Source organism: Pipistrellus kuhlii, unplaced genomic scaffold, assembly GCF_014108245.1.
Source record: "Pipistrellus kuhlii isolate mPipKuh1 unplaced genomic scaffold, mPipKuh1.p scaffold_m20_p_20, whole genome shotgun sequence".
NCBI lineage: Eukaryota > Metazoa > Chordata > Mammalia > Chiroptera > Vespertilionidae > Pipistrellus > Pipistrellus kuhlii.
Window position 1 is genome coordinate 14,713,503 of NW_023425516.1, and position 26,997 is coordinate 14,740,499.

General features: G+C 51.2%; 2 protein-coding genes across 5 annotated transcripts; one reads left to right on the forward strand and one right to left on the reverse strand.

Moving 5' to 3' along the window:
- Nucleotides 1–290: 290 nt before the first annotated feature.
- MORN3 (MORN repeat containing 3) lies at nucleotides 291–7,963 on the forward strand. 4 transcript variants are annotated; one of them, XM_036448932.2, is made up of 8 exons: nucleotides 300–576; nucleotides 1,047–1,220; nucleotides 3,805–3,962; nucleotides 5,498–5,657; nucleotides 6,644–6,828; nucleotides 7,098–7,192; nucleotides 7,373–7,395; nucleotides 7,710–7,963. In XM_036448932.2, the coding sequence occupies exons 2-8, from the start codon at nucleotides 1,076–1,078 to the stop codon at nucleotides 7,775–7,777; spliced, it is 834 nt and encodes a 277-aa protein (XP_036304825.1). In that variant the 5' UTR covers nucleotides 300–576; nucleotides 1,047–1,075; the 3' UTR covers nucleotides 7,778–7,963. The 4 variants fall into 4 exon arrangements, with proteins under 4 accessions (XP_045441527.1, XP_045441525.1, XP_045441526.1 ...); XM_045585571.1 differs by lacking the exon at nucleotides 7,373–7,395 and having other exon boundaries at nucleotides 291–576; nucleotides 5,498–5,540; XM_045585569.1 differs by lacking the exon at nucleotides 7,373–7,395 and having other exon boundaries at nucleotides 299–576.
- A 4,197-nt stretch (nucleotides 7,964–12,160) lies between these two features.
- Nucleotides 12,161–26,079, reverse strand: ORAI1 (ORAI calcium release-activated calcium modulator 1). Its single transcript, XM_036448927.2, has 2 exons — nucleotides 25,625–26,079; nucleotides 12,161–13,166 (listed from the first exon to the last, which is right to left on the reverse strand). The coding sequence occupies exons 1-2, from the start codon at nucleotides 25,925–25,927 to the stop codon at nucleotides 12,558–12,560; spliced, it is 912 nt and encodes a 303-aa protein (XP_036304820.1). The 5' UTR covers nucleotides 25,928–26,079; the 3' UTR covers nucleotides 12,161–12,557.
- Nucleotides 26,080–26,997: the final 918 nt, after the last annotated feature.

The window sequence follows — 26,997 nt, forward strand, 5'->3', positions numbered from 1 at the left end:
AGGGGGCATGCCCCTTGGTTGCGGGCACATCCCCAGTAGGGGGTGTGCAGGAGGCAGCTGGTCAGTGTTTCTCTCATTGATGTTTCTAACTCTCTATCTCTCTCCCTTCCTCTGTATAAAGAATCAATAAAATATATTTTAAAAGAAAAAGAAAAAGAACCCGTGTGGCCTTGGTTTTGCCACTTGTATCTTGGCAGAGCCGCCTTTAACCCTTTCCTGCCTGTTTCCGGCCTTGTATTTGCCCTGGGAACCCCAGGCAGGAAAGGGGCAGGCTCCCTCCTCCCGCCCCTGCACCCCTTCGGCCACCAGGCGGGTGCACCTGCCGGCACCCCACTTCCCCGGGGCCCCGGGACTCCCCTCCCGGCCGCGGAGGACCCGCCCCGCCCCCCTCTCGCGGCCCGGCAGGAAGGGGCGGTGCCTGCCGGCGGGCTGTGCTGTAGCCCCGCGTTGTCATAGCGACCCCGGCCGGGGCCTGGGACCCCGCAGCGCGCTCTGCGGGCTGCGATTGAGGCGGAGGCGGTGACACCCCATCCCGCCCAGGGGGGGACCCCGGGTCCAGGCTCCGCCGCCGGGCAGGTGAGCGCCGGGGCAGAGGACGCAGGGGCTGCCGGGCGGTGTCTCTGAACGGTCCCCTAGTCTTCCCAGGCCAAGTTTCTAGCGTTAAGGGCCAGCATGTGGACTGGTCATGCTGGGTATGAAATATGTGACCGTCACCTCCGGCCCCGGGGCAGCTTCTTTCCGACGTCATCACAAACGCAACTGCTCGACTGGTTTCCCTGGTTCCCAAGTAATTGTGCCATCAGACCCCCTCCCCCTCGCCCTCCCCCTCCCTCCAGGGGGGTCCCTGGAGAAGCAAGGGAGGAGACAGCCGAGGGTCAGTCCAGCACAAAAGAATCCCCTCCGAGGGCAACTCACCTGCCCCAGGGACTCAGGACACACATGAGTCACCCGACTTGAGCTCAGACAGTGCCTCCCGGGAAAGCCCCAGAGCCCTGGCAGAGCTGGAGGCACACTGAGCCCCTGATGTCCCTCACTCTCTGTGCCAGCGCCCTCTGGCCCCGCCGAAGCAGCCAACATGCCTATCTCCAAGTGCCCACCCAAGTCCCAGCCCCCGTGGAAGGAATGGGACCAAAAGGCCCAGAAGAATGGCCTGAGACACCAGGTCCATGCTGTCAATGGTGACCGCTACGTGGGCGAGTGGAAGGACAACATGAAACATGGTGAGTAGGGGACCTCCAGGGGCTCAGGTGGGGGGTCTGAGCCAAGGAAATGGGGTGCAGAACTCATGGGGGACATGAGATATGTCCCTGAGGCTCCTCCAAGGGGTGAATGCTGACCTGGACCAGCCAGGGACCTCCACATGGAAAGGAACTCAGCCCTGACTTCAGCTGCGAGAAAGTCTCAGGGACCAGTAGGGCCGCCCAAAGCAGTCTGGAGACACCATCCCCAGGCACAGCTGGGGCTCAGGAGACACCAGCTCTGTCCCACTCTCCTGGGCTAAGCCTTCGGCTGGCTGGCTAGCGGGAGGAAAAGGCAGAGGCCGGAAATCAGCTTGCAATTGGGATGCTGGTCTTCAAACTCAGCCCTGATGTGGATTCTGAGCAACAGGTGGTAAAGGAGGACCCCTCCCTTCCCTCAAGTAGCTGGGGCTCAGACTTTAACTGCATTGGGCTCTGGGTCTAACCAGCAGGGGGGGCACAGGAGTCCTGTGATACAAATGAAGACCTGAAGGCAAAAAAAAAAAAAAAAAAAAGTTTTCATTTTAAAAAGTGGCATGACTTTTCATTCCAGTCTTGCAATTCCAGATTCTTAACCCCTATTCTCTCCCCCTTACCTGCATTGAATGAGGTGGAGTCCATAAACCTGGGTGAGAATCTTAGTTCCACCAACTATGACCTTGAGTGACCATCAACCCATTCAGGGCCTCAGTTCCCCTACCTGTAAAATGGAAATAAAGCTTATCTGTGAAGATAAGAGATGACATCTATCAAGCATGGAACCCAAGGTCTGTGCAAAAGGGAAAGGGTGTACGAAGAGGCTTATAATTTTATTTTTTAAATAAGTTTTTTTTTATTGGTTTTTACAGAGATAGGAAGAGAGAAGGATAGAGAGATAGAAATATGGATGAGAAACATCATCCATCTCCATCAGCTGCCTCCTGCACACCCCCTGCTGGGGATCATCGAGCCCACAACTGGGCATGTGCCCTGACTGGAAATCGAACCTGGGACCCTTCAGTCCGCAGGCTGACGCTCTATCCACTGAGCCAAACCGGTTTCGGCAAGGCTTGTAATTTTAAATGGGATAGTCAGGGTAGGCCTCATTAAGAAAATGAGATCTGAGCAAAGACTTGCAGGAGATAGGGAATGAGCGGATATTTGGGGAAGAGAATTCCAGGCCAGGGAACAAGCAGGTGCAAAGGTCTGGAGACAGAAGTGTACCTGGTGGGTTCCAGGAACAGTATGGAGGCCATCGCGGTTGGAGGGCAGTCTGAAGGATGGGAGTGGAGAACACAGAAGGGGGTGGAGTAGTAGGAGATGGGTCTCCAGGTGTGTTCAGGGGAACTAGTGAAATGTGCAGAACATGTTCCAGAAACTGTCCATGAAAAAAATCCCAAATCTGTCCAGCCAGTGTGGTTCAGTGGTTGAGCATCGACCATACACCAGGAGGTTGCAGGCTCCATCCCAGACAAGGCACATGCCCAGAAAGGGGCGTGCAGGAGGCATCCAATTGATCTTTCTCATCAATGTTTCTATTATTTTCTCTCTCTCCCTTTCTCTCTAACACCAATAAAAAAAAATTTTTTTTTAAATCCCAAACCCTAAGAAAGGTTTTTAAAGTTTATTTTGAGACAAGCATTTTGAGGTTAGTCCTGGAAGCAAAATCTAAAGGAATTGAGATAATGCTCCTGAGAACAGTTGTTTTGCAGCTATTTTATATGTTAGAATCAAAGGAGAAGACATAAGGCGGGCACATGAAATCCACAGGTGGCAGATTAAGGAGAAGGCAAAGCAGGGAAATCTCTAAAACTGGATAAAAAGTAAAATAGAGAAATACATACTTTTTTTTTTTTTACATTGGTGGTTACAGGAGAGTTAATATTTCACATACATAGTTTACAAAGGTATGTGGGCAAAGATAATAATGAAGAATGTTGTAGTTGTCTTGCCCCATATCGGGTTCTGAAGATAATTTTGATATTTTATTTTATTTATTTATTTTAAATATATTTTATTGATTTTTTTTTTATAGAGAGGAAGGGAGAGGGAGAGAGAGCTAGAAACATTGATGAGAGAGAAACATCGGCCAGCTGCCTCCTGCACACCCCCTACCAGGAATGTGCTCGCAACCAAGATACATGCCCTTGACCGGAATCGAACCTGGGACTTTTCAATCCACAGGCCGATGCTCTGTCTACTGAGCCCAACCGGCTAGGGCTGATTTTTATTTATTTATTTATTATTTATTTTCAATGATTGAAACATCCCTGCGGTTACTTCTAGCTATGGAATTTGCCACGCTTGCCAAGGTAGCCCCTTTTGGTTCACAAAACCCAGTTGTTACTTGGGGTTTGCTATGTCAATCTGGCTTCAAGGCAAAGGGCTGGAGAACCAACGTTTGTAGAAATGGAACTTTCTGGGTTTTTTTCTGGGCGCTGGTGCTCTAGAAACGAGGCACAGACCCTGTCCCAGTCCCCAAGAACCACCAAGTCTAGGGGCACATGAGGCCCAGGCAGACCCAGCCAACTGCCCCCCACACTCATGATGGCCGTGTCTGCAGTGTTGGCCATCTGTATGTCATCAGGAAAAGGAACACAGATCTGGAAGAAGAAAGGGACCATCTATGAGGGGGACTGGAAGTTTGGGAAGCGAGATGGCTATGGCACCCTCAGCCGTCCTGACAAAGAAAAAGGAAAGTACAGGAAAGTATATTCGGGCTGGTGGAAAGGCGATAAGAAATCGGTGAGTGGTTCCCATCATGCCCTGGGATGTGGGCCAGGCTGAAAGCATGTTCCGTGTGTGTGTGTGTGTGTGTGTGTGTGTGTGTGTGTGTGTAGGGGGAGGAGCCAGAGAGATCTGGGAGAATAGGGGGTGGATGGATTTGAGGAGGAAAAGGGGTACTGTGTGGGTAGGAGAAGGAAGGGGTGGGGGAATCCTTACGGCTTCTCAGAACAAAACCCAGGAAACAGGAAGGCGAAGGAGAGACCCAGGGAGGAGCCTGTGAAATCCTGTGGCTGCAAGAAGCCAGCCCGCAGCCTGAAGAACTCTCCTCCTCCTTCTCCCCGACTCATTTCCTGGCTTTCTTTTCCCTGGACGGCCCTTTCTGAGAATCCCCCTTCTGTTGGGCCAGGATAAGAAGAGGGTAGGAAGAGTGGGAGCAAGAAAGCTGAGGTCACACCCTTAGTCACCTGACAAGAGAGGAAGGTCCCACTTCCCAGGGGTAGAAGCGAGCCAGAGGCATGTTCTCACCATAAACATCAATATCCTCACCATAGGCCATGGAAACAGATAAAAATATATTATTACTATTGCACAACTGCTACTGCAATCCTGGAAAATGATATTATACTTGAGCTAACTTTCACATCATCATCATCATCCTCCTCTTTATTTTCCTGATGAGGAAACAAGCTCAGAGGTGAAGTACCTTGCTCAGGGTCACACTGCTGGCAAGTGGTGGAGCCCAGGATTTCTTGACCTCTGCTTTCAAATTGTTTACTGGCCAGTGATGAGAGAAGCGTTCGGATAGACTCTATCCTATAGAGCTTTGCACAAGGAGTCCAGAGGAACATCATGGAGCATTCACAGGAGGCTTCCCTGTTGGACTTCACACATACACACACACACACACACACACACACACAAAAGAAAAAAAGCAAAGAGTTAACCAGGGAGAAATAAAGGAGAAGGGGAAGTAGCAAAGGAGGCAGAAGTAACGAAAGGAAGGATATGTCAGCAAGGTGTGTGTGCCCACAGGGGTGGGAGTAAAGGGAGGCAGGAAGGGGTGGGCCTTGATCAGGATTTGGAGGGAGGCTTAACCCAGCCTCCTCAGATGTAATCTGCATGCAGGAAGGTCACGCTCATGTGATTGAATGCTGAGTATGGTGTTGATACTCATTTTCCCTGGGAGGAAAATCCATGGCTTTGATCTGATGTTCAGAGGCATCTGTGACTTTGAATGGGATCAAGTCAGAGTTGGGGCAAAGATAATCAGATGGGAGATGGAGAGATCCTCCTAGTTGCTGTATGTTGGATTCATGAGGGCAGGGAGAATGGGACATTGGAGGGAGGGGAGAGTGGGGAGGGGAGAAAGGACCGTGGGGCTGCATAAAGGCGGTAGCAGAGGGACAGAAGGACATGGACAGCCTGGAGAGATTTTTCCAGACGGGATGTAGGGCCCAGAGAGCAAGGAAGGTAGAAGCCCAGGTGCGTGGTGGTTTGGGTGCCAGGGAGGACGGCACGGGGCGTCGTGAACAGGGACACCCTCGTGCTTTCAGGGCTATGGGATCCAGTTTTACGGACCCAACGAGTACTACGAAGGTGAGTGGTGTAGCGACCAGCGCTGCGGGTGGGGCCGCATGTACTACAGCAATGGTGACATCTACGAGGGCCAATGGTGGAACGACAAGCCGGACGGGGAGGGCATGCAGCGCCTGAGTGAGTGTCTCGCCCCGCCCCGCCCCAACGGCCTGCTGGCCACGCCCCGACCTGATCACCAGGCCCCGCCCCTGCCCTCAGGGCTGCATTCTTCTGGGTCCTGAGTAACCCAGACCCCATCAGGCCACGCCCCTGCAATACCCCAAAAGCGCCACTCCAGTGTGGATTAAGGTGCATGACAGGACCAGATCCCTGCCCTCAGGGAGCTTAATACTCTAAAAGGAGAGCCTAACAATAAATATGAGCAATTAAGACATTTTCTGATGTTCATAACAATCATAGCCACACCTGTACGGTACTGAAATAATTTAATTTTTGCCACGATTCTATAACAACAGGTGCTCTTATTCTGACTCTACAAATAAAAGGAGGCACAGAGAGGTTAAAGTTACTAGGTCAAGGCCATGCAGTTGTGACATGCAAAAGTGCTAAAGGAATTCCCCTTAAATTCACCACCATCAGATGAGAAGCTGAATTGACTCCCCCATGAAAAACATGGACTCCTGGGATGGACAGGCCTTGGTTTTAAGTCTTGCCTCTGTCACTTTCTAGCTCTGTGACCTTGAGCAAGTCAGTCAAACTCCCTGAGCTTTGCAAGCTCCATCTGTAAAATGGAGTCCTTCATCCTTCATAGCATTGTTTGGGAGGAGTGATGTCAGAAACAGGCAAGGAACCAGGTACAGAGTAAGTGCTGCAAAAAAAACACTACCGATTCATATTATAGCTATATATATATATATATATATATATATATATATATATATATATATATTATAAGTAGGAAACCATGTGGCTTGTTCAAGTAAGTAGTGAAGGCAAGATGTGAAACAGGTCTGATGTTTATAGGTCAGTTGTCCCAGACCCCACCCCATCTACCAGCCCAGCTCACTCTAATCAACTTAGTTTTGTTCTGGCTTCCTGGTGGGCCTGGTGCCTGGCCTGGAGTGGCAGAAGGCCAGCCAGGCCTGCTCTGCCCTTTCTCCCAGAGAACGGGAACCGCTATGAGGGCTACTGGCAGGGAGGCCTGAAGAACGGGCCGGGACGATTCTTCCACCTGGACCACGGTCAGCTATTTGAAGGCTTCTGGGTGGACAACATAGCCAAGTGTGGCACCATGACTGACTTCGGCCGAGATGAGGCTCCGGAGCCTACCCAGTTCCCCATTCCTCAGGTGGGCAGCTCTCCTCAGCGCCCTGTGACCACACCCAGACAGAGACAGAGACAAACAGCTCCACCGCCTCCTACCACACCCAACCTGGCCTGATCCAGCCCAGTCCAACCAGGGAACAGACAAGGTTTTGTTTTCAGTCAGGGTATCTCCAGGGAGGCAGGTAGCACCTCACCAGGCAGACAGCACCCCCAAAAGCAGGCGGCGCCTCAGAAAACTGGCACCCTGGGACTTCCGTGCTCCTCAAACCCATCCCTGCTGTTTTCCCCCAGGTGGAAGTTGTAGATCCCGACGGTGTGCTGGAGGAAGCGTTGGCCATGGTCAAGAAGAAAGATGAGCCCAGTGAAGCAGGAACCAAGAGGTCACGGTTAGATTCCCCAATCCAAGCACATGCCCGGGGTTGGGTTGCAGGCTCGATCCCCATTAGGGGGTGTGCAGGAGGCAGCTGATCAATGATTCTCATCACTAATGTTTCTCTCCCTCTCCCTTCCTCTTTCTGAAATCCATAAAAACATCTTTTTTTTTTCTTTTTCTTTTTAATAAAAAGAAGAACAAGGAGACCGATACCAGGTGAGAGGGTGGGCACACCAGTCACCCTCTATGCGGGTCAGGCAGCTCCTGGCGTCTCCTTTGGGGGAGGGGTTCCTCCCCTTCAAAACCCATTTTATTGAAGCCCAGTCCATTCCAGTCCTGCCCAAATCCTCCCTTTTGTACCCTGGGCTTACTGGAACGCTGCTTGGAGGACTTCTTTTGCCCCAGGCCTCAGCTTGTCCAGTGGGTCCATCCAGTCCTTGCCCCTCCTGCTGTGGGCATTAGGTTTGAGGAGAGGGCACTGGTACAGTGTCTTTGAAACACCAGCTCCCACCCCGCCTTCGCCCCTGCAGAGACTCTCAGAGCTTCAGGAGAAAATCAAGTCCGCATCATCCAACTGCTCAAACCGGTGGAGGAGTGAGTGGTGACTCCGGGCACACCCTTGGCATCCACAGAGAGCACCTCATCCTCCCAGCACTGGATCCTCCTTTGTCAATAGGGGCCAGTGCTTCTCTCCCCAGCTGGCCTTGGGGGTCCTCTTGTTACAGCTTTTATTCTAGGCCCCTATCCCTGAGTGCAGGAGAATAAAGGAGTACGTGGTGGCATTCGCCTGGGCCTGTGATGTGAGGTTTGGGGGGCAGGAGAGCCCCAGGAGGGATTTCAGGTAGAGAAGAGGGAAGAGGGCTCTGGCCTGCACGGGTTGACCCTACAGGGGAGAGAGAAGAGGTGTCTCCCAGCCTCTGAGCTCTGAGATGCTCCCAAGAGGAGAAAGCCTGCATTTGTCCACATTGGTCACTAAGATTTGGGGTTAAACCTGACCCAGCTTCTTCGTCTAACACAGGGGCTTGGACTTGAGGATCCTGTGGGAGCTTTAAAAGCTATAGAAGGCCACATTCGAAGCCCAGTTTCTCATCTGTCTGGGGTGAGGCCTGGGCCTTCAAAAAGCTTTCCCAGGTGATTTCAATGTGCAGCAGGGGCCAAGAACTCCCAACTTACTGGATGTGTGACCCTTAGCCAGGGACCTCCAGGCTTCAGCTATAAAATGGGACTTAGGAGATCTCACAGGGGTGTTGAGGATTTGCTAACAGATGTAACCATAATGAACAACATGTATTGAGGTTAATTGTGAAGCAGATACCTGGGAAGGGCTTTGCATCACTCATCTAGACAACATTCCTGCACGATAAGAGACTCTTACATAATGAGTAGGAACACGAGTTCTGCAGGCAGATTGCCTGGGTGTGAGTCCAGGGTGATTTATTAGCTGTGTGTTCCTGGGTACACCACCCAACCTCTCTATTCACCAGGTTTCCTCTTCTCTAAGATGGGAAATAACGGTACTTACCACCCAGGGCTGTTGTGGTTACTGTGAAGATCAAGTAAGGCAGCCCATCTCCTTCCCCGAGGACATCTGGCACATCCCAAAACATTTTTGGTTGTGAGAACTGGCAAGAATGCCACTGGCACTTAATGAGTAGAGACTGGGGATCCTGCTAAACGTGCTACAGTGTAAACTCTCAAAAGAATGACTCAGCCCATCCTCAACAGTGTAGCCCCGAAATACCATGATATATGTACAGGCCTCACCAAGCACCTGACATATAGTAAAGGCTCAATAATTGTTCACTGACACTGTCAAGTTTCTCTCTGCCTCTATATCATAAACAGGGCAGCCTGACCCAAAGCATGGTGCCTCTGATGCCAGGAAGCTGAGCCTGGCAGCCTTGGGGCACAGAATTAACAGAGAGAGCACCCACTTGGGTGCCAGGTCCTATGCTGACAACTTTACCTGTGTCCTCTTCCATGACCCCTCATCAAGCTGTGAGGTGTCCTACTATTATTAGTGCCATTTTTATTGTTGTTAATCCTCACCCGAGGATATTTTTCCATTGATTTTTAGGCAGAGTGGAAGACAGGGAAAGACAGAGAGAGACATGGATGTGAAAGAAACACACTGATTGGTTGCCTCCTGCACGAGCCCTGACCAGGGCCTGGGCTGGGGAGGAGCCTGCAACCAAGGTACGTGCCCTTGACTGGAATTGAACCCAGGACCCTTTGGTCCACAGGCTGACGCTCTATCCACTGAGCCAAACCAGCTAGGGCTATTAGTGCCATTTTAGAGTTGGAACTGAGGTCCAGGGAGGTTTCCAAGTCACCAGGTTTAAGTTGATTGTACTTAAATAGAGGCCTATCTGCTCTTAAGGTAAAAAGAACAGTGGTGAAGTGTGCAGGCTACCTTTTTTTTCAGAAAAAGCAGAAGTGTGTGCTGGTTTATGTATAACTCTCTCTACATGGGAAATAAAGTGAATTGGCAACAATGGTTGTCTCGCCCCCTGGCTGGTGTGGCTCAGTCGGTGGAGCATCCTGACATGTACCAAAAGATCAACTATTCAACTCCCAGACGAGGTGTGTAGGGAGGTAACCAATCAATGTTTCTCTCTTACACTGATGTTTCTCTCTCACCCTCCTTCCTTCCTCTCTAAAGTCAATTTTAAAAAATACTATATAATAAGCCAAAACCGGTTTGGCTCAGTGGTAGAGCGTCGGTCTGCGGACTGAAAGGTCCCAGGTTCGATTCCGGTCAAGGGCATGCACATTGGTTGTGGGCACATCCCCGGTAGGGGGTGTGCAAGAGGCAGCTGGTCGATGTTTCTCTCTCATCGACGTTTCTAGCTCTCTATCTCTCTCCCTTTCTCCTCTCTGTAAAATATCAATAAAATATATATTAAAAAAAAATCCTATATAATAAAACCCTAATATGCAAATAGACTGAACAGCAGAACCACCAGTCACTATGATGTGCACTGACCACCAGGGGGCAGACGCTCAACGCAGGAGCTGCCCCCTGATGTTCAGTGCACTCCCATAGGAGGAGTGCAGCTCAGCCAGAAGCCAGGCTCATGGCTGGCAAGTGCAGTGGCCAGAGCCTCTTCCTCCTCCTCAACAACGCTAAGGAGCAGAGAGCAGATGGACAGTAAGGAGTGAGGGGTCCCAGGCTGCGAGAGGGCACAGGTTGGATTGAGGGACACCCGGCCCCCCTTCCTCCCGGTGCACAAATTTTGTGTACTGGGCCTCTAATACATATATAAAGTCATTATCTCTGGGGAAGACTTGGGAACCTGGGAACAGGGAAGGGAAACATTTCACTGTGTATCTGGAATCATGTGAATGTATTATCTATTCAAAATATGAATAAAATTGAAATTAAAGAGACTGTGTTCCTACTAGCATTTCCATAAATTGCCTGGAGTTAAAAATACAGAATCAGACACACCTAGGGATGGGCTTGGGTATCTGCATTTTACAAGCCAATCTGGTGATTCTTGAGTTCAGGCAAGTTTAGGAAAAAAACAAGACTACAGTCATCCTTCCCCGCTCAGCCCACAAAGCTGCTGCCGGCCAAGTTCAAGTCTGCACAGGACAAGAACTAGGGCCACCCTTTCCCCAACCAACTTCCACTTTAGTCAGAGCACTCTGTATTTGTAAAACCACTTTCTGAGACAGAGCTCTCAAATGCAAAGACCCGTGGAGGCCAGGCAGGTAGCGCAGATGAAGCTGGCCTGGTGTGGGAAGAGGGAGCAGTGGGGACTGTGGCAAACAGGTCCTGAGGAAGAGGGTGGCTACAACTCACTCCTGCTTGTCACTGCTCTACAAAAAGGTGAGCCCGTTGCTACTGCTGGATCTCCTCACTTCTTAAGCAAAGTCAGAATCCGCCCATGGGAATGCCCAAGACCTCCCAGGTTCGAATTCTGACCAATTACTTAACCTCTTGGGGCACCAGTTTTATCATCTGCAGAAGAAAGACAAATACGCCTGCCAAAATGCACAACCCGATTGTAAAAATGAAAAAAATACCAGAAAAACCAGACTGAGGCAACATTCTGCAAACAACAGATCTGGTCTTTTCAAAACTGTCCGTGTCTCAAGGATAAAGAGAGGCTGTTCCAATTACATGTAACATCCTGATCCTGGATGTAAAAACCACTGCTAGAAAGGACATGATTGAGACAAGTGGGAAAGTGAACACGAAGGTTCCATTAGGTTGTATGGCATCAACGTCAGGTTTCTTGAATTGTGTGGTCATGTAGGAGATAACATCCTTGGTTTTAGGAGGAAGTATTTAAGCATGAAGGGTCACCGTATCTGCAATCAACACATATGGCTCAAGGGCAAAAACACAGTGATTCTCGTCATTTCACCGTTTCTGTATTTGTGAATCTGCCTACTTGCTGAGGTGGAGTAAGGAAACCCTCTGCCTTGTTTCAGCTCTCATGGTCTACTGAGTGCCAGGTTTTTTTTTGTTGATTTCACCACTTAAAATGGTTCTCAAGCGTAGCGTCCCGGAGTGCAGGAAGGCTGTGACGGGCCTTACCTACCTGTGTCAGGTGTAAGCGTCATTCATGCTTCAATGAGGGATGCTTCTGTTGGCCTGAATTCAATGTCAATAAGTCAACAATATATATTCAGTAAAATGTCTTTAGATAGAAACATACATAAAACCAGGTGACAAAAAAATATTGTGAGCAGAGGCTCGCAGGAACCCAAGCCCATATTTCCCAGAGAAGCGGTGGTTCAGTACCCGCTCACTCAGCGTTCACGGTGATTTTATAGAACAGAACTGAGAACAACAAGGACTGGCCGCATATATATTTCAGTTACTGTTCAATCAACTTTTTGGTAGGTTTAAAATTTCTCAAAATGTTGAAAAAAAAAAAATAATCTGTTTAGAGGCTCACCTGATTGGGGGCACCAGGAGAAATGACACCAGGCAGCCCAGGCCCAACAAATACAGACACGAGAGGCATCCCTTATGAGTATATTTATGTGTTCACACACACTCGCACACACTCGACGCTGAACAGGGAGGGGGAGGTCACGACAGAAAGGACAGGAAGCATCCAGATGGCACTGGCATGGGCAGGGAGGAGGGACAAAGGGAGCATTTGTCCTGGCTCTGGCTCCCATGGGTGGCCTCCTGACAGGAGGCGAACCCGGAGCTGGAAGAACAGGAAGTGCTTCTTCTCCTAGAGGAAAGTTTCAAAGTGCAGTAATTTCTCTTTAAAAAAAGAGCTTCTTCCCTTCACTTCTGTCCCCTGACGAAAGCTCGCACCCTATGCAGGCTGCCCTTGAGGCTGGGGCAGAACAAGGTCATGGGGAAGGGCATAAGGCCAAAGCTAGGAAGTGCCCAGGCCCGGGAGGGCTTAGGCATAGTGGCTGCCTGGTGTCAGGGGGTGGTCTCCTCTGTGGTCCAGCTGGTCCTGCAAGCGGGCGAACTCAGCCAGCTCGTTGAGCTCCTGGAACTGTCGGTCCGTCTTATGGCTGACCAGTGAGCGGTAGAAGTGGACAGCAAACACAATGAAGACCAGGCCGAAGGGGACCATGATGGTGGTTGAGGCGATGGCAGCAGCCTGGCCTGGGGTGATGCCGCCCGTGCCACCACTGCTGTCATTGGAGACCGGGCCGCCTTGGGGCTTATTAGTGGGCCGGGGCTGGCCCGGCTGCCTCTTGAGGGGCAAGAACTTGACCCAGCAGAGCAGCACCACCTCAGCCAGGAAGAGCAGCGTGCCGATGACAGTGGAGAAGGCCCAGGCCAGCTCGATATGGCGATGCATGCGCTCGTGGGGTGACTCCTTGACGGAGTTGAGGTTGTGCACGTTGCTCACCGCCTCGATGTTGGGCAGGATGCAGGTGCTGATCATCAGCGCAAACAGGTGCACGGCCACTAGCACCGTCGTGCAGGCACTGAAGGCGATGAGCAGTCCCGGCGGGTAGTCATGGTCAGCATCCAGCTGCACCTCCACCATCGCCACCTGAGGGTCGGGGAGAGGCAGGCTGAGCACCAGGATAGTCACGGCCCACCGAGGCTTTCCTCCTGTCAAACCCTGTGGCCCTGGGAAAGGCACTAGGCCTCTCTAGGCCTCAGTTTCCACATTTGTATAATGGAGATCATAAGACCCATCCACCTGGGCAGAAAGTACAGGTAAAGAAAGCAGGCTTACCCCTAGCCAGTTTGGCTCAGTGGATAAAGCTTCAGCCTGCGGACTGAAAGGTCCCAGGTTTTTTGTTTGTTTGTTTGTTTGTTTTTTAAATATATTTTATTGTTTTTTTTTGTACAGAGAGGAAGGGAGAGAGATAGAGAGTTAGAAACATCGATGAGAGAGAGTCATCGATCAGCTGCCTCTTGCACACTCCATACTGGGAGTATGCCCGCAACCAAGGTACATGCCCTTGACCGGAATCTAACCCGGGACCTTTCAGTCCCCAAGACGACGCTCTATCCATTGAACCAAACCGGTCCAGGCCCAGGTTTGATTCCGGTCAAGGGCATGTACCTTGGTTGTTGGCACATCCCCAGTAGGAGGTGTGCAGGAGGCAGCTGATCGATGTTTCTCTCTCATCAATGTTTCTAATTCTCTATCCCTCTCCCTTCCTCTTGGTAAAAAAAAAAAAAAAAAAAAAAAAAAAAAAAAAAAAAATCAATAAAACATAAAAAAATAAATAATAAAAAAAGTTGGTTTATGCCCTGGCCAGTTTGGCTCAGTGGATAGAGCATGGGCTTTCGGATTCAAGGGTCCCAAGTTTGATTCCAGTCAAGAGCATGTATCTTGATTGCGGGCACATCCCCAGTAGGAGGGGGTGTGCAGGAGGCAGCTTATTGATGTTTCTAACTCTCTCTCCCTCTCCCTTCCTCTCTGTAAAAAATCAATAAAATATTTTTTTTTTAAAAAAGAAAAAGAAAGCAGGCTTGGAGCCGCCAGGATTTGAATCTACCAATAGCTACATGCCCTTGGAAAAGTACCCGAATCTCTGAGCCTCAACTTTCTAATTTGTACAACAGGAACATCATATTAATTCACAGGATTGTTTTTAACAATTAAACGAGAGCTCCTAGCACATTGCAAACGCCTCCCAAATGGCAACTGCTGGTCTTACCACCCGGCCAGGTATTAAAAACCAACCACCACAAAAGGTTAAAATGGTTTTATGCATATCTTACTATGATAAAAAATTTGCATTGAAATTAAAAATAAAAAGCACCCTGCCGCCCCACCTTTCCTCTTGGCCCCACACTCCCATTCTCAAGCAGACGGGTGAGGATGGAGATGAAGGCCCCTTCTGAGAATGCAGTGCACCAACCAACCAGGAACCACAGGAGGCTTCCCAGAAGAGACGAGCTCTAGTGGGGTGCAGTGAGACAGCCCTGGGGCCATCTACACCCCAGGCCCCAGCTCAGGGCTCCAAGGCTGACGCACTAGCTACTGCCCAGTTCCTGGAGACCTACGGATCCGGGGTCACCGGGGGCATGTTCTGGGTCTGCCACCTGCAGCTTCTCACCTGGACCTTGCAAATCACCCCCAAGTGAAGGAGCCAGCTCATTAGATCTGAGCCGGGAGCAGCAGGGGCTGGGCACACGGCCAGGGCCTGCCTGCCGGGCCTGGAGCAGTGAGCACCAATGGCAATACCACTAAGGACAGTGACTCTTCGTGAGGTGTCCACTACGTACGTACCAGGCTCAGAGAGTGGGGGGGTCTGATGCTAAAATGTGTCCACCAGCCCCACACCAGCCTGCCCTGACCTTTCCTTACTCCTGGGGAGTGTAGTGGGCTCCTCCTTCCCCACCAGCTCTTCTTCTGCTTGTAATGCCTGGCCTACTTCGCTTTCATGTCTTGTTCCTCTAAACACTTCCTGGGGCCCGGAGAGGCAGGGTGGGGCAGTGGTTAGGGGCACAGGCTCTGCAGCCAAGCAGACTGCCTTTGAACCCTGACTCTCTACCTTTTATTAGGCTGTGACTCTGACAAGTTCCTCCAATTTTCTGGGCCTTGGTTTAGAAGCATCACCCCCAAACCCACTATATGAAATCCTCTGAGGTTTCTCTCCTCCAGCTCTGGGAGGATGTACAATCTAGAGGCCACCTGGGGTCCAGCCCCTTCAAAAAGATGGTGACGGAAGTGGACACCCTCCTTAGAAGGCCCAGGTTTATATATCCGTAGGACTTTTCAGACAAACTCAGTGGGATTCATAGATCCTCGCTCCGTAATTCCCACAAGGGAGGACTGTATGAACTTTTCAGTGCAGGAGCTTATAAAATGTTTCAAGTTCCTATAAAGCTGGGGCCGTGCCATTAGGATTCTGGTCGTTTTTAAGACCGTTGGTGGCCTAATGTCAACCCTGAAATTTTAGTACATGTGGTTGAGGGATCTGGGGCATCAGAGCAGGCCACCAGGGCACGGCGAATTAAAGGCCACTTCCGGAGGCCCCGAGGCCTCTGTCCCCAGGGCTGCCCACATGGGAAAAGGGGGGCACGCACCCTCCAGCAGAGGGTGCCTCTTGCCACCTCCCCACCCCCAGCACTTCCTCTTCCTCTTTTTGCCTGCTGCCCCGGCATCCGAAACCAGAGAAGGGACAAGCAGGAGAGCCTGCTGCTTGGCTGCCCCAGGTCCACTGGCTACTTCTTCTTCTTCTTCTTCTTTTTTTTAAAATATATTTTATTGATTTTGTACAGAGAGGAAGGGAGAGAGATAGAGAGTCAGAAACATCAACGAGAGTCATCGATCAGCTGCCTCTTGCACACCCCCCACTGGGGATATGCCCGCAACCAAGGTACATGCCCTTGACCGGAATCGAACCCGGGACCCTTCAGTCCCCAAGCCGACGCTCTATCCATTGAGCCAAACCGGTCTTGGCTCCACTGGCTACTTCTTCACTCACTGGAAATGTCCAGACCCATGAGGTCATCAGGCCCTGAGCTGGACCCTGGGGGCATACGAGGGTGGTGGTATATACAGGTCATGCTCCCGTACTTGATATCCCCCTGAGTACATAGCCCTTAAGAGTGAATTGGCTCTTCCGCTTGTTCTTAGAAGACCTGGCATATAACAAGCTTAATAAGGTGTCGATGATTATTGGCAACGTCCTTACGAAAGCCTTGTGGAAAGGGAGTCACGGGAGCATTTCCCTCATAGGGTTAGGCTGCTATAGACTGAATGTTTACATCATCCCCTCTAAATTCATACGCTGCAACCCAAACCCCTAATGTGATGATGTCAGGAGGTGGGGCCTTTGGGAGGTGATGAGACACAGGGTGGAGCCCCAGGATGGGTTAGTTAGTGCCCTTACAAAAGAGGCTTCGGAGACTCCCTGGCCTTCCACCATGTGAGGGCACAGTGAGAAGATGGTGTCCATGAACCAGGAATATCGAATTTACAAGTGCCTTGATTTTGGACTTTAGAGATGTGAGCAATAAATGTCGGTTGTTTATAAGCCACCCAGCCTGTGGTATTCTTTTAAATCTTTTTTTATTTTATTTTATTGATATTTTACAGAGAGGAAGGGAGATAGATAGAGAGCCAGAAACGTCAATGAGAGAGAAACATCAACCAGCTGCCTCTTGCACACCCCCTACCGGGGATGTGCCCGCAACCAATGTACATGCCCTTGACTGGAATCGAACCTGGGACCTTTCAGTCCGCAGACCGACGCTCTACCACTGAGCCAAACCGGCTTTGGCAAGCCTGTGGTATTCTGTTTTAACAGCCCAGAAGGACTAAGACTAAGGATTAAATGAGTTTACTTATTAAGTATAAGTATTTAACACAGGGCCCAGCCCACAGGAGGTGCTCAATCAATCTCAGTTATAAAGAAAACTGCAGGGCTTGAAGTGGAAGAGAAATAGCCCCTGGACACCCTGGGCTCAGGCTGGAGAGAGCTGACCCCACCTGCCGATGTTCTACCCCGTGGGGTGGGAGAGGGCCGCCGGACTCCCATTCTGGGCCTTGTGTGCCCCAGCTACAATCTCTGGGCACAGCAGAAAGTGCGTCCCAAACCACACCCGGACAAATGGCCACACCAGCAGGACAGAGACCACCCTCTGCAGATCATCTGCAACAACCCCAGGCCTCAGGGCTGGATGCAGACACAGCTGGCCTGGGGACACCAGAACTGGCTAGGCCTCCCCGCCCCGCTTCCCGCTCGTGGGCCAAGGAGAGGCTGGGCGGCTCAGTCTGTGACACTGGGCCCTCGGAGGAAGAGGAAGAAACCCCATCACCTTTGCCAGACCCTACAATTCCTGGAACTTCGACCTCGCAGGCTGGCTGTCTGGGTTGTTCCCACAGTGGGGATCGAGTTCTGTGCCACAGGGCTGCATAAAGGAAGGTTTGGCATGGAAAATGTTCACAGGAATCAAGCCACTGCTTTTTCCAGGATGCTTCTCGCCTGGGAAATCTCCTCATGCGAAGGGAGCGTAAAAATCACAGGGGCCTCATGAACCTGGCAGGCGACTCCCAGGGCCCCGGCTGAGTCCGGAGCAGCGATAGATCAGATTGCAAGCAGCTTCATAAGGTAATTATAGATGGAGCGCTGAGGGAGTTAACCCAAAATAAACAGCTCCCATCCAGTCCCGGGCCTGTTTGAACTTGGCCACAGGTCTCCCCAAGGGAGTGGAAGGGTGAGAGACGGCCAGCCCCACCTCACAGTGGTCCATGGACTCCCCCCACATGTGGGATCGGGACACTGAGATGCCAATTTTCAAGCATGAGCCAAGAGGGTCATGTGATTCTGGGAGGTAGGGCCTGGTGGGCTTTGCCAGAGTCTGCTCCTGTGCCTGAATACCAACCACCTCTCCTCGCTCCGGCTGGGCTCCATAGAGACCCCGGCCACCTGGCGCCTGGCAGTCCAGGCCATTCCGAGGCAGCCCTCCTACGCCCGGCTGACCCTAGCGCCCACAGCCAGGACACAGGACACTCCTTTTCCAGGCCTGGGCTTCTCTCACTTTGAGGAGGGTGGGTGGCTGCAGCCCGGAACAAGAAAGCTGCCAAGCCACAGTCACCCAGGCTCACTCGGAGCTGTCTGAGCCTGCCGGTCCCACCTCAGATGCAAACCATCTATTAAGAGAGGGCTGAGAAAAAAAAAGAAAAAAAGAGAGAGAGGAGAGGGCTGAGGTCCAGTCCAGCAGTTTACAAACTCTTCTGACCACCACCTCCAGGACTCCAAGTGTTTCTATAAATAGAAGCACACACATTTATAACAGAAACTGTAAAGTTCCAACAAACAATACATCCCTAAAAGCCCCAGCAAGGTCTATTCTTACAACACAGGGTGCATGCTGCTACTTTCTATTTCATTCCATTAAAAAAAAAAAGGGGTGGGGGGAATGCTGCTTGCAACTCACTAAACTTATGCCATAAACCACAGATTGGGGGGTTCGGGGGAGAGAAGAGGCCCTGACGTTCTCTTTCATCTAGCTAATTCCGACTTCTTTAGGTTTTACCTTCCAAGCCACCACTATTCCAATTCCTTTTTTTTTTTTTTAAATATATTTTATTGATTTTGTACAGAGAGGAAGGGAGAGAGATAGAGAGTTAGAAATATCGATGAGAGAGAGTCATCGATCAGCTGCCTCTTGCACACCCCCTACTGGGGATATGCCCGCAACCAAGGTACATGCCCTTGACCGGAATCGAACCCGGGACCCTTCAGTCCCCAAGCTGACGCTCTATCCATTGAGCCAAACCAGTCTCGGCACCACTATTCCAATTCATGGAAACATTTCTTGAGAACCTACAATGTGCCTGGAAGGTCTTATGGCTCTGCTGGAAAGAAAGCAGGAAGTCAAAGAGCCAATTCCCTTCCCTAGGGAGGAAGACAGGCACCGAGTATTTGGGCAAATACGTATTTTCAGGCTGTGATAAGCATCCTTCATCAATGCGCCTCCACCACCACACTTTACTGAGCATGGTCTGAAGATGTAATGACACACCATGTTTCCTCCACCCCACTCTATTTATCTCTGTGCCTCCAGCACCCAGCACCGGGACTGCCCCGTTAGGTGCTTCAGGTAAAGAATGGTGAAGAAATAAATGGAGGCAAGACCTGACCTTCAGGTATTTTAACCCAGTGTGTCTGAAAGATTAGCCTATGTAACCCACTGGGAACCAGAAGACCATCTCAGAACTTCTAATGAACTTCTTACTTAGCTCGTTCCTTTCAACTTCAACATTGTATTTTTACGTATGCTTTATTTGAATGCGTATCACACATAAGATGTAACACACATAAACATATGTCCCTACAAAAGCATATGAATACTGAGGCTAGTACTAACAATTTTTAAAAATATACATATTTACTTATTTCAGAGAGGGAGGGAGAGAGTAATAGAAATATCAATGATGTCAGAGAGTCATTGATTGGTTGCTTCCTGTACGCCCCGTCCTGGGAATCGAGCCTGCAACCCAGGCATGAGCCCTTGACCAGAATCAAACCTGGGACCCTTCAGTCCACAGGCCGATGCTCTATCCACTGAGCCAAATCTACTAGGGCTAGTACTAACAATTTTTAAAAAATATTTTTTATTGATTTTTTTTTTTTTTACAGAGAGGAAGGGAGAGGGATAGAGAGCTTGAAGCATCAATGGAAAAAGAAACATCAATCAGCTGCAAGCAAGGTACATGCCCTTGACTGGAATTGAACCTGGGACCTCTCAGTCCGCAGGCCGATGCTCTATCCACTGAGCCAAACCTGCCATTTTTTGAGCAAGGTGTGAACTAAAAACTTGGAGACCATCACTGAGACCAGGAGATGGCAAACTGTGGCCTGTAGACTACAATTTTTGTAAATAAAGTTTTATTGGCAGGCACACCCATTCATTTACTAACAACTAAGCTAAAATGACAGAATTCAGTAGGTACCACTGAGATTGCATGGCCTGCAAAGTCAAAAATATTTACTATCTGGCCCTTTATAGAAAAAGTTGGCCGACTCCTGGGTTAAACCAATGATCCCAAAGAGGGCTGTCCAATCACAGTCCCAGGAGATTCTCCTCTGAAGAAAAGCCCGAGTTCCTATCAGGTTGAGACATCCCTTCTGGAGAGCAGCAGTCCCACCAGAGAGAAAACAGCTGCCTTTTGTTTAAACTTTCTCAGTTCTATCTCTCCAAGTCCTTCCACTTCCACAGTGATTCTCATAGCACCCCCCTTGGGAATCCTAGAGTCCTTCACCAGGCCTGGACCCAGGAACCAGCCAGCAGAGGTCAAAACAGACGACTACTGAAAATTCCAGAAACGTGCCACAGGCACTTGTGAACTTTTATAAAAGGCTTCTCAGCTAGGCAATGAGCATCATCCCCTTGGGGCATTCAGCAAAATTCCATTTACACACAACCCGGAGTGCAGAACCGGACATCTGGAAGACTTCAATGGCCCAGTTATCAGCCAGCTAGAGGGATGTAGAGAGAGTGTAGCTGAACAGAAAGATCAGGGTTTGAATTTTACTAGCTGGGTGATCATAAGCTCCATGAGCCTTCGTTTTCCTACCTACATAAATTTAAAGCTGTTCTGAGGATTAAATAAGACCAAAAAGAAAGGTCCAGGCACATGGCTGTGGTGTTCAGCAAATAGTAATATCATCAACATTATTCTAGAATTCATCCTGTAACTCTTCTGCTCCAAAACCTTCTATGGCTCCCTATTGCCTATACTAGAGTTCAAACTCTCTAAGTAGCCAGTTAAGATCCTGCACCATCTTACATAGCCAAATTCACCTTTCTCTACTATTTTCTTCCTTTCTTTTTTTTCTCTTTTTTTCTTAAATATATTTTTTATTGATTTTAGAGAGAAAGGGAGAGGGAGAGATAGAAACATGAATGATGAGAATTAATGATTGGCTGCCTCCTGCATGCCCCCTACTGAGGATTGAGCCCACAACCCAGGCATGTGCCCCTGACCTGAATCAAACCTGGGACCTTTCAGTCCACAGCCCGACGCTCTATCCACGGAACCAAACCGGCTAGGGCTTCCTCTACTACTTTCCACACATCAACTCCAGCTCTGCCTTGTCCCGAGACCCTGTAACACTTCCTCCGATCAGAGTGTTCTTCCCCAAGCCACCCTCAAGGTTTAGCTGGAATTACATTCTTCCAAAAACAGTTATCCTAGGAAAAGCAGTCCCAATACCAGGAGAACAAGGGTGAGCAAGATTCCTGGGTACCCGGGCCAGATATATTCTAAGTGATTTGCAGATACAGATGCTCCTCAACTTACAACGGGATTACATCCCAATAAGTCAATTTCAAGTTGAAAATATCACAAGTCAAAAACTGCATTTAATACACGTAACCTACCGAACATCATAGCTTAGACTAGCCTACCATGCACGTGCTCAGAACGCTTACACTGCCTTACGATTGGACAATATCATCTAATGCAAAGCCTATTTTATAACAAAGTGTTGAATACCTCATGTAATTTGTTATCCATATCACTTTTGCACCATCATAAAGTCGAAAACTCTGTTCAATCAAACCACTTTAAGTCTATACTAATTCAATGACTCCTCACCCACCCCCATGAGGTTGGTACTACCACTACCCCCATTTTACAGATGAGGAAACTGAGGCCCAGAGACATTAAGTGACTTCCCCAGGATCTCACAGTCGTTAAGTGGAAGAGCTGGGATTTGAACCTAAGATGCCTGGTTCTTACTTTGAGTCCCATAGCAATGACATTACACCACGGACACAAGCTTCTGCAGCTTATTGGCCAGGTAACCTCAGGCAAGCCACTCAACCTTCCCTAGGCTGTGTGAAGACCACAGACATGGTACAAGTACAATACTTAGCACAAGGTCAGGCCTCTTGCAAGAGCCTAAGCAACCATAGCAATGATCGCTACTAGTAATGAGCACTATGAGAAAGGATAGTAATTTCTTACTCATCTCCATGCCCCCTGGATTCTGAACATGTCAAAGAGGCTCCCTGTCTTATGATTTGAGCCCCACCTACCAACTCATTTTCACAGAAATTCCAAGCAACTTCTGAACCCATTCTGGAACCTGGGAACAAAAGGGTGCTAGCGGGCAGAGAACCTGAGGAGGAAGATAATCCAAAAATAATTGATCCCAGGTCGTGGAAAGCATTTTGTTTACGGCAGCAGGCTGACCTTCCCAATTATCTTCTGCTTAGGCTAACGTTACAGCCTGCCCTCCCTGCAAAACCAAGATTGCCACGTGTGCTCACCACAATCCTTTAAGTGACGGAGTCGGGCCGAGGCTGGCAGCCTCTCACTGAGAGATAAACCGAGGCACAGATGGCCTGAATCACAGCCCCCGTGGGTGCCTGTGGCTCCAGAGCACCTGCAGGATGCCGATCCTGCGCTACATCCAGGCCCCCTTGGGCAGAGTCTGGATACTGAGCTCAGACAAGGCCTGTTCTTTCTAGAAATGCTATCAGGAGCGGGAATCTTGTCTGCAGACTAGAGGGTCCAGTTAAGGTGTACATACATCATCACATCATCAGATGCTGAAAATTCTTCAACCTGGCATGTAATGGACCCTCAGGCAAGTGGCAGGGAGAGGAATGTGCTCGTCTGTACGTACGAGAAAACGGGCCCCAAAGAGGAAAGCCGCTTGTCTGAGGTCCCACGGCCTGTCTGGCCTACCTCCCCAGCACATGAGGACACCTGGCCAGGCCCTCCCACCCACTGGGGAGGGGGGAGGTCTCTCAATCCCTCCATCTCAACCTGGAGACTCGGTGAGCCTGGCATCCCTGATAACTCTATCCCTGGGGATCAAAGGTCACAGTAGCTCCTCTACTTGCCCAGGTCTCTAGGAAGGAAGCCCGAGGGGGGCAGGCAGTTGATAGTGCTGACTCACAGGAAAGGGAGAGTAGTCCAGGAAACTCACTCACTATGTTTCCATGGTGCTAGGCTGTATGGCACCCCTTCCCCTCAGAGGCTCCCTCACAAGGCGGGGTGTCTGTGGTGGAGGTGGGGTGCAGGCAGACTTGCCCTGCTGAGTGCTTTTTTTGCCATCCCAATCCCATCTCTGGCATAGATTTCCAGGCACATGGCAAACACAGTGACCCTCTGGTCACTGCTCCCCCAGAATGGAGGCTGTCAGGGGATTCAGCCCTTTCCTGCTGGCAGAACTTGGGGAGGGTGGGGGGAAATTCCACCAACAGAGCCAGGAAGTCTTTGCCTCCCAGACCTGGGAAAATAAAGGTCCCCAAGAGATAGTCTGGGTGAGCCAAGGCCCACCCCATGCCACTGCCTGACCCTGCCTCCTACTTCCCCAGCAGTTTTTAGTAAGAGGAAGAGGGAGGTGACATTTGTTTAGAAAGCCTGCTTCCTTGAGAGGAAGAAAGCACTAGAGAAGGCGGGAGAGTTATCTATCACCCATTGATCCTCACTTTTCCTGGAGTGGGAAAGGGGCCTGGGCAACTGTGAATTTATGACCGCAAGAAAAAGGGGAACAGGAATCCCACTATCTTCAGAGCACTACCGGAAAGAGCTGATAATCGCTGGTGTCATTCCCTTCCCCCAAACTGTAAAAGTCTATTTTGCTTTAAATAAAAAATTTTTTAAAAAATCCTTTTCTGGCCCTAGCTGAGTAGCTCAGTTGGTTAGAATGTGGTCCCGATATTTGGGTTCAATCCCATCAGGGCACTCACAAGAAGCAACCAACAAAAGCATAAATGGAACAACAAAATTGATGTTTCTCTCTTTCTCAAATCAGTAAACACACACTTATACACACACACAAACTTTAAAAATAAAAATGGCCTGTTCTGTTTCTCATTCTCTAGGAGGTCTGGTTCTATACCTGGCTGGGCATTAATCAGAGCTCCACACACACAAATGACAAAAGTGCCCAAGAGAGTTCTGGGTGCCAGCCAACCTGGGTTCAAATCCCCCGCCAGCAGACTGGCTGAATGGCTGTGGGAAGTCCCATGACAAAATCACCTCAAAGGGTGGTGAAGGAGTTAGTGTAGAAGTTAGGGAACCTCACACAATGCCATGGACATAGTGAGCGCTTGGCAAATGTCGGCTCTTCTTACAATCTTCAGGCAAAGGCAGAGACTAGTCTCTCGGAATCTGGCACTGATAAAGAAGAATTTCATCACATCAGCCTGAACTAAAAAATAGAGGGCCACTCCCTTATACATTCTCTCCCTCCCTCTCCCTTTCTCTCTCTTTCTCCTTCAATTAATTCTTAAAAGTCAGAGAAACTACATCGCTTCTCGGCCTTCGCTAAAATCAAGTGAAGTCAGAGAAACTTGAGTGGCTCCTTCGTGCACCAACTCAGAAATCAAGAGAGGGAGATGCCTGAGGTCACACAGGCAGCAAGTGGCAGAGCTCAGAGACCTCTTCCCACCCTCATCACGGGCCGTTGCACCGGGGCTGGCTGCGCCCTGACCAGAGTTTCTAAAAGTTCAGGCTCCACGGTCCTGGCCCACTTGTTTTGCAGAACGCTGGGAGAGTCCCAGACACACTCCCTTCCCGAGAAAACACAAAGGACGCAGCCACTCCCTCCCTCAAGGCTAAAGGCTGAGCTCACTGGCTGACAAGCAGCAGTGGTCTGCTGTGTGTGTGTGTAGGGGGGGGGGGACCCCATGCATGCAGGCAGATAATCAAGAAGTGTTCGGCAGCACCCAGCGCTGGGAGACTCCAAGATGCCAGGCCAGAAGGCATCCCGGGGGGCCACTTCTCCGCCCGACCAGCAGCCTCACCTACCCCACCCCTTTCTCACTACAACGCAGCCCTGCACGGGGAGAGGAGAACGGTGCATGCCTACCCCCAAAGTCCAGAAAGAGCCCATTCACGGGAACATTTCCCTCCCTCCTCCCACACAGCCACCCAGTGACTCAGGGGCAAGTTGCTGAAGAAGAAACTGAGAGCGGCGGAGTGGCTGTCAAACCCCCGCCCGAGGCTCTAGGCAAAGGCGGTAGGAGTAAGGGTGCCAGGAAATCCCCTTCACTAACGAGGTGATAAAAGAACGTGGCCAATACCTCTGGCCTCAAGTGTAAGGACGGGCGAGAAAGTGAGAAAGTGAGGCGGGGGTAAAGAACGAGAGAACTCGGGGGTTCATCTCCTTCTCCCCACCTCCAGACACCTGCTCCCAAGGAGATCAGACGCCTGCTGCCCTTCCTTTCCGCTCCTCCCCACCCCCTCCCACAGATGCGGGACGGTGGGTGCTCTTGCAGACCTACTTCCAGGATCCTGCTGCTTCCCCCTCCTTGCTGCATCCAACTTGCCCATCTAAAGGCACCTGAGCCCCCAGCCCCAACTCTGGACATTTGCAGGGCGCCCGATCGCCCACATCAGGTGTCCCTTGCTGCCACCTCACCTCCCGTCCACGACAGCCTTCCTCTCACCCTCACCCGCCCAGCCCGCCGCCCCGTGGGCCCCGTCGTCCAGGCTGCGGGCGGGCGGGAGCCGCCAGGGCAGGGGAGAGGGGGCAGGGCAGGGCAGGGCAGGGCAGGGCGGCCCGCGCTCACCATGGCGAAGCCGGAGAGCAGAGCCGAAGTCCGGCTGGAGGCTTTGAGCTTGGCGCGACTCAAGTAGAGCTTGCGCCAGGACAGCGCCTGCATCGAGTGCTCGTTGAGGCTCATCACCTCGGAGTAACTCTGGCTGATCCAGTCCGGGTAGGTGACGGCGGGCGGCGGCGGCGGCGGCGACCCTGGGGGCTCCCCGTCCCCGCTCCGGCGGCGGCTCCGGTGGCTGCCGCTGGTGGTGCTGCAGCCGCTGAGGGGAAGCTCGGGACTGTTGTTGCTCGGGGGCGGGGCGGCCTCCGGATGCATGGAGCACGCTGCAAAGGCGCGGGCCGGCCCGGGCGCCAGCGGAGGCAGCGGCCCCCACTCCCTCCCGCCGCACCTCCGCCTCCGCCTCCGGCAGCCGCCGCCGCCTGTCCTTCGCTCGCGGGTCTGGCCTTGGGCGATCGGCCGGCCGCCGAGGACGCAGAGGAGGGCGACCAGCAGCGGCCGCCGCAGCCCGCACGCACGCAGCGCCGCCGCGAGCAAAATCACGGGCGGCTGCGACGCAAGCTTGCGCCCGAGCCAGCGTCCCAGATCCCCCCGCAGCCCGGACCCTCGGCGCGCGCCGCGATTGGCTGACGCCTCCGGCTCATTTGCGTGCGCCCCGCCCACCAAGCAGCCCTCCCACCCACGACGGATGGGCGGTGTCTGCGCGAGTCACGTGACACTCCTTCTCCGACGGCGCCGCCCACACAGTCCCTGGCGCGAAGCCGCGAGCGCCCGCTCCTCTTCCTGGAAGGGCCGCGGGTCGCCGGGCCCCGCCGGGCTCCGCCGGCCGGCGCCTCCGCTCTCCTCAGCTGCTCCGATGGCCCTCCTCCAGGACTTCGGACTCCTCGGTCGAGTCGCCTGAGGTCAACCTCTGGGCGGTTCCTGAGGCCCGTTTTCCTCTTGGAACAAGGTAGCTCAAAGTCTGCAGGAAAAAGCAGGCTGAGACCTAGAGTTCATTCTGTATTGATGGACCGTCTACTGAATGCCAACACTGTCCTAGGCCCTGAGTGAGGGCAGGGGGATGATGAACCAAGTGGGAAAGATCCACTGCCCTCGCGGAGCGTTCATTCGAGTTGCGGAGACATGCCAAGAAGTAAATGATAATAGTTTAGAAGGTAATACATGTATGGAAAAAAATAAAACAGAGTAAAGGGGGTGGAACTGGGCTGCAATTTTAAATTTAGAATGCTCTGGGTAGAGATTTTTTTTTTTTAGTCTTTTTTGTCCAGTTCGTTCACTTATAGTTCACCAACGTCTGACACAAGACACAAAGTAGGCCGCGCCGGCACCCTGTAACACATCCAGTTCAACAGATGTTCATTAAGTGCGAGGCTGAAGATTCCAGGAAA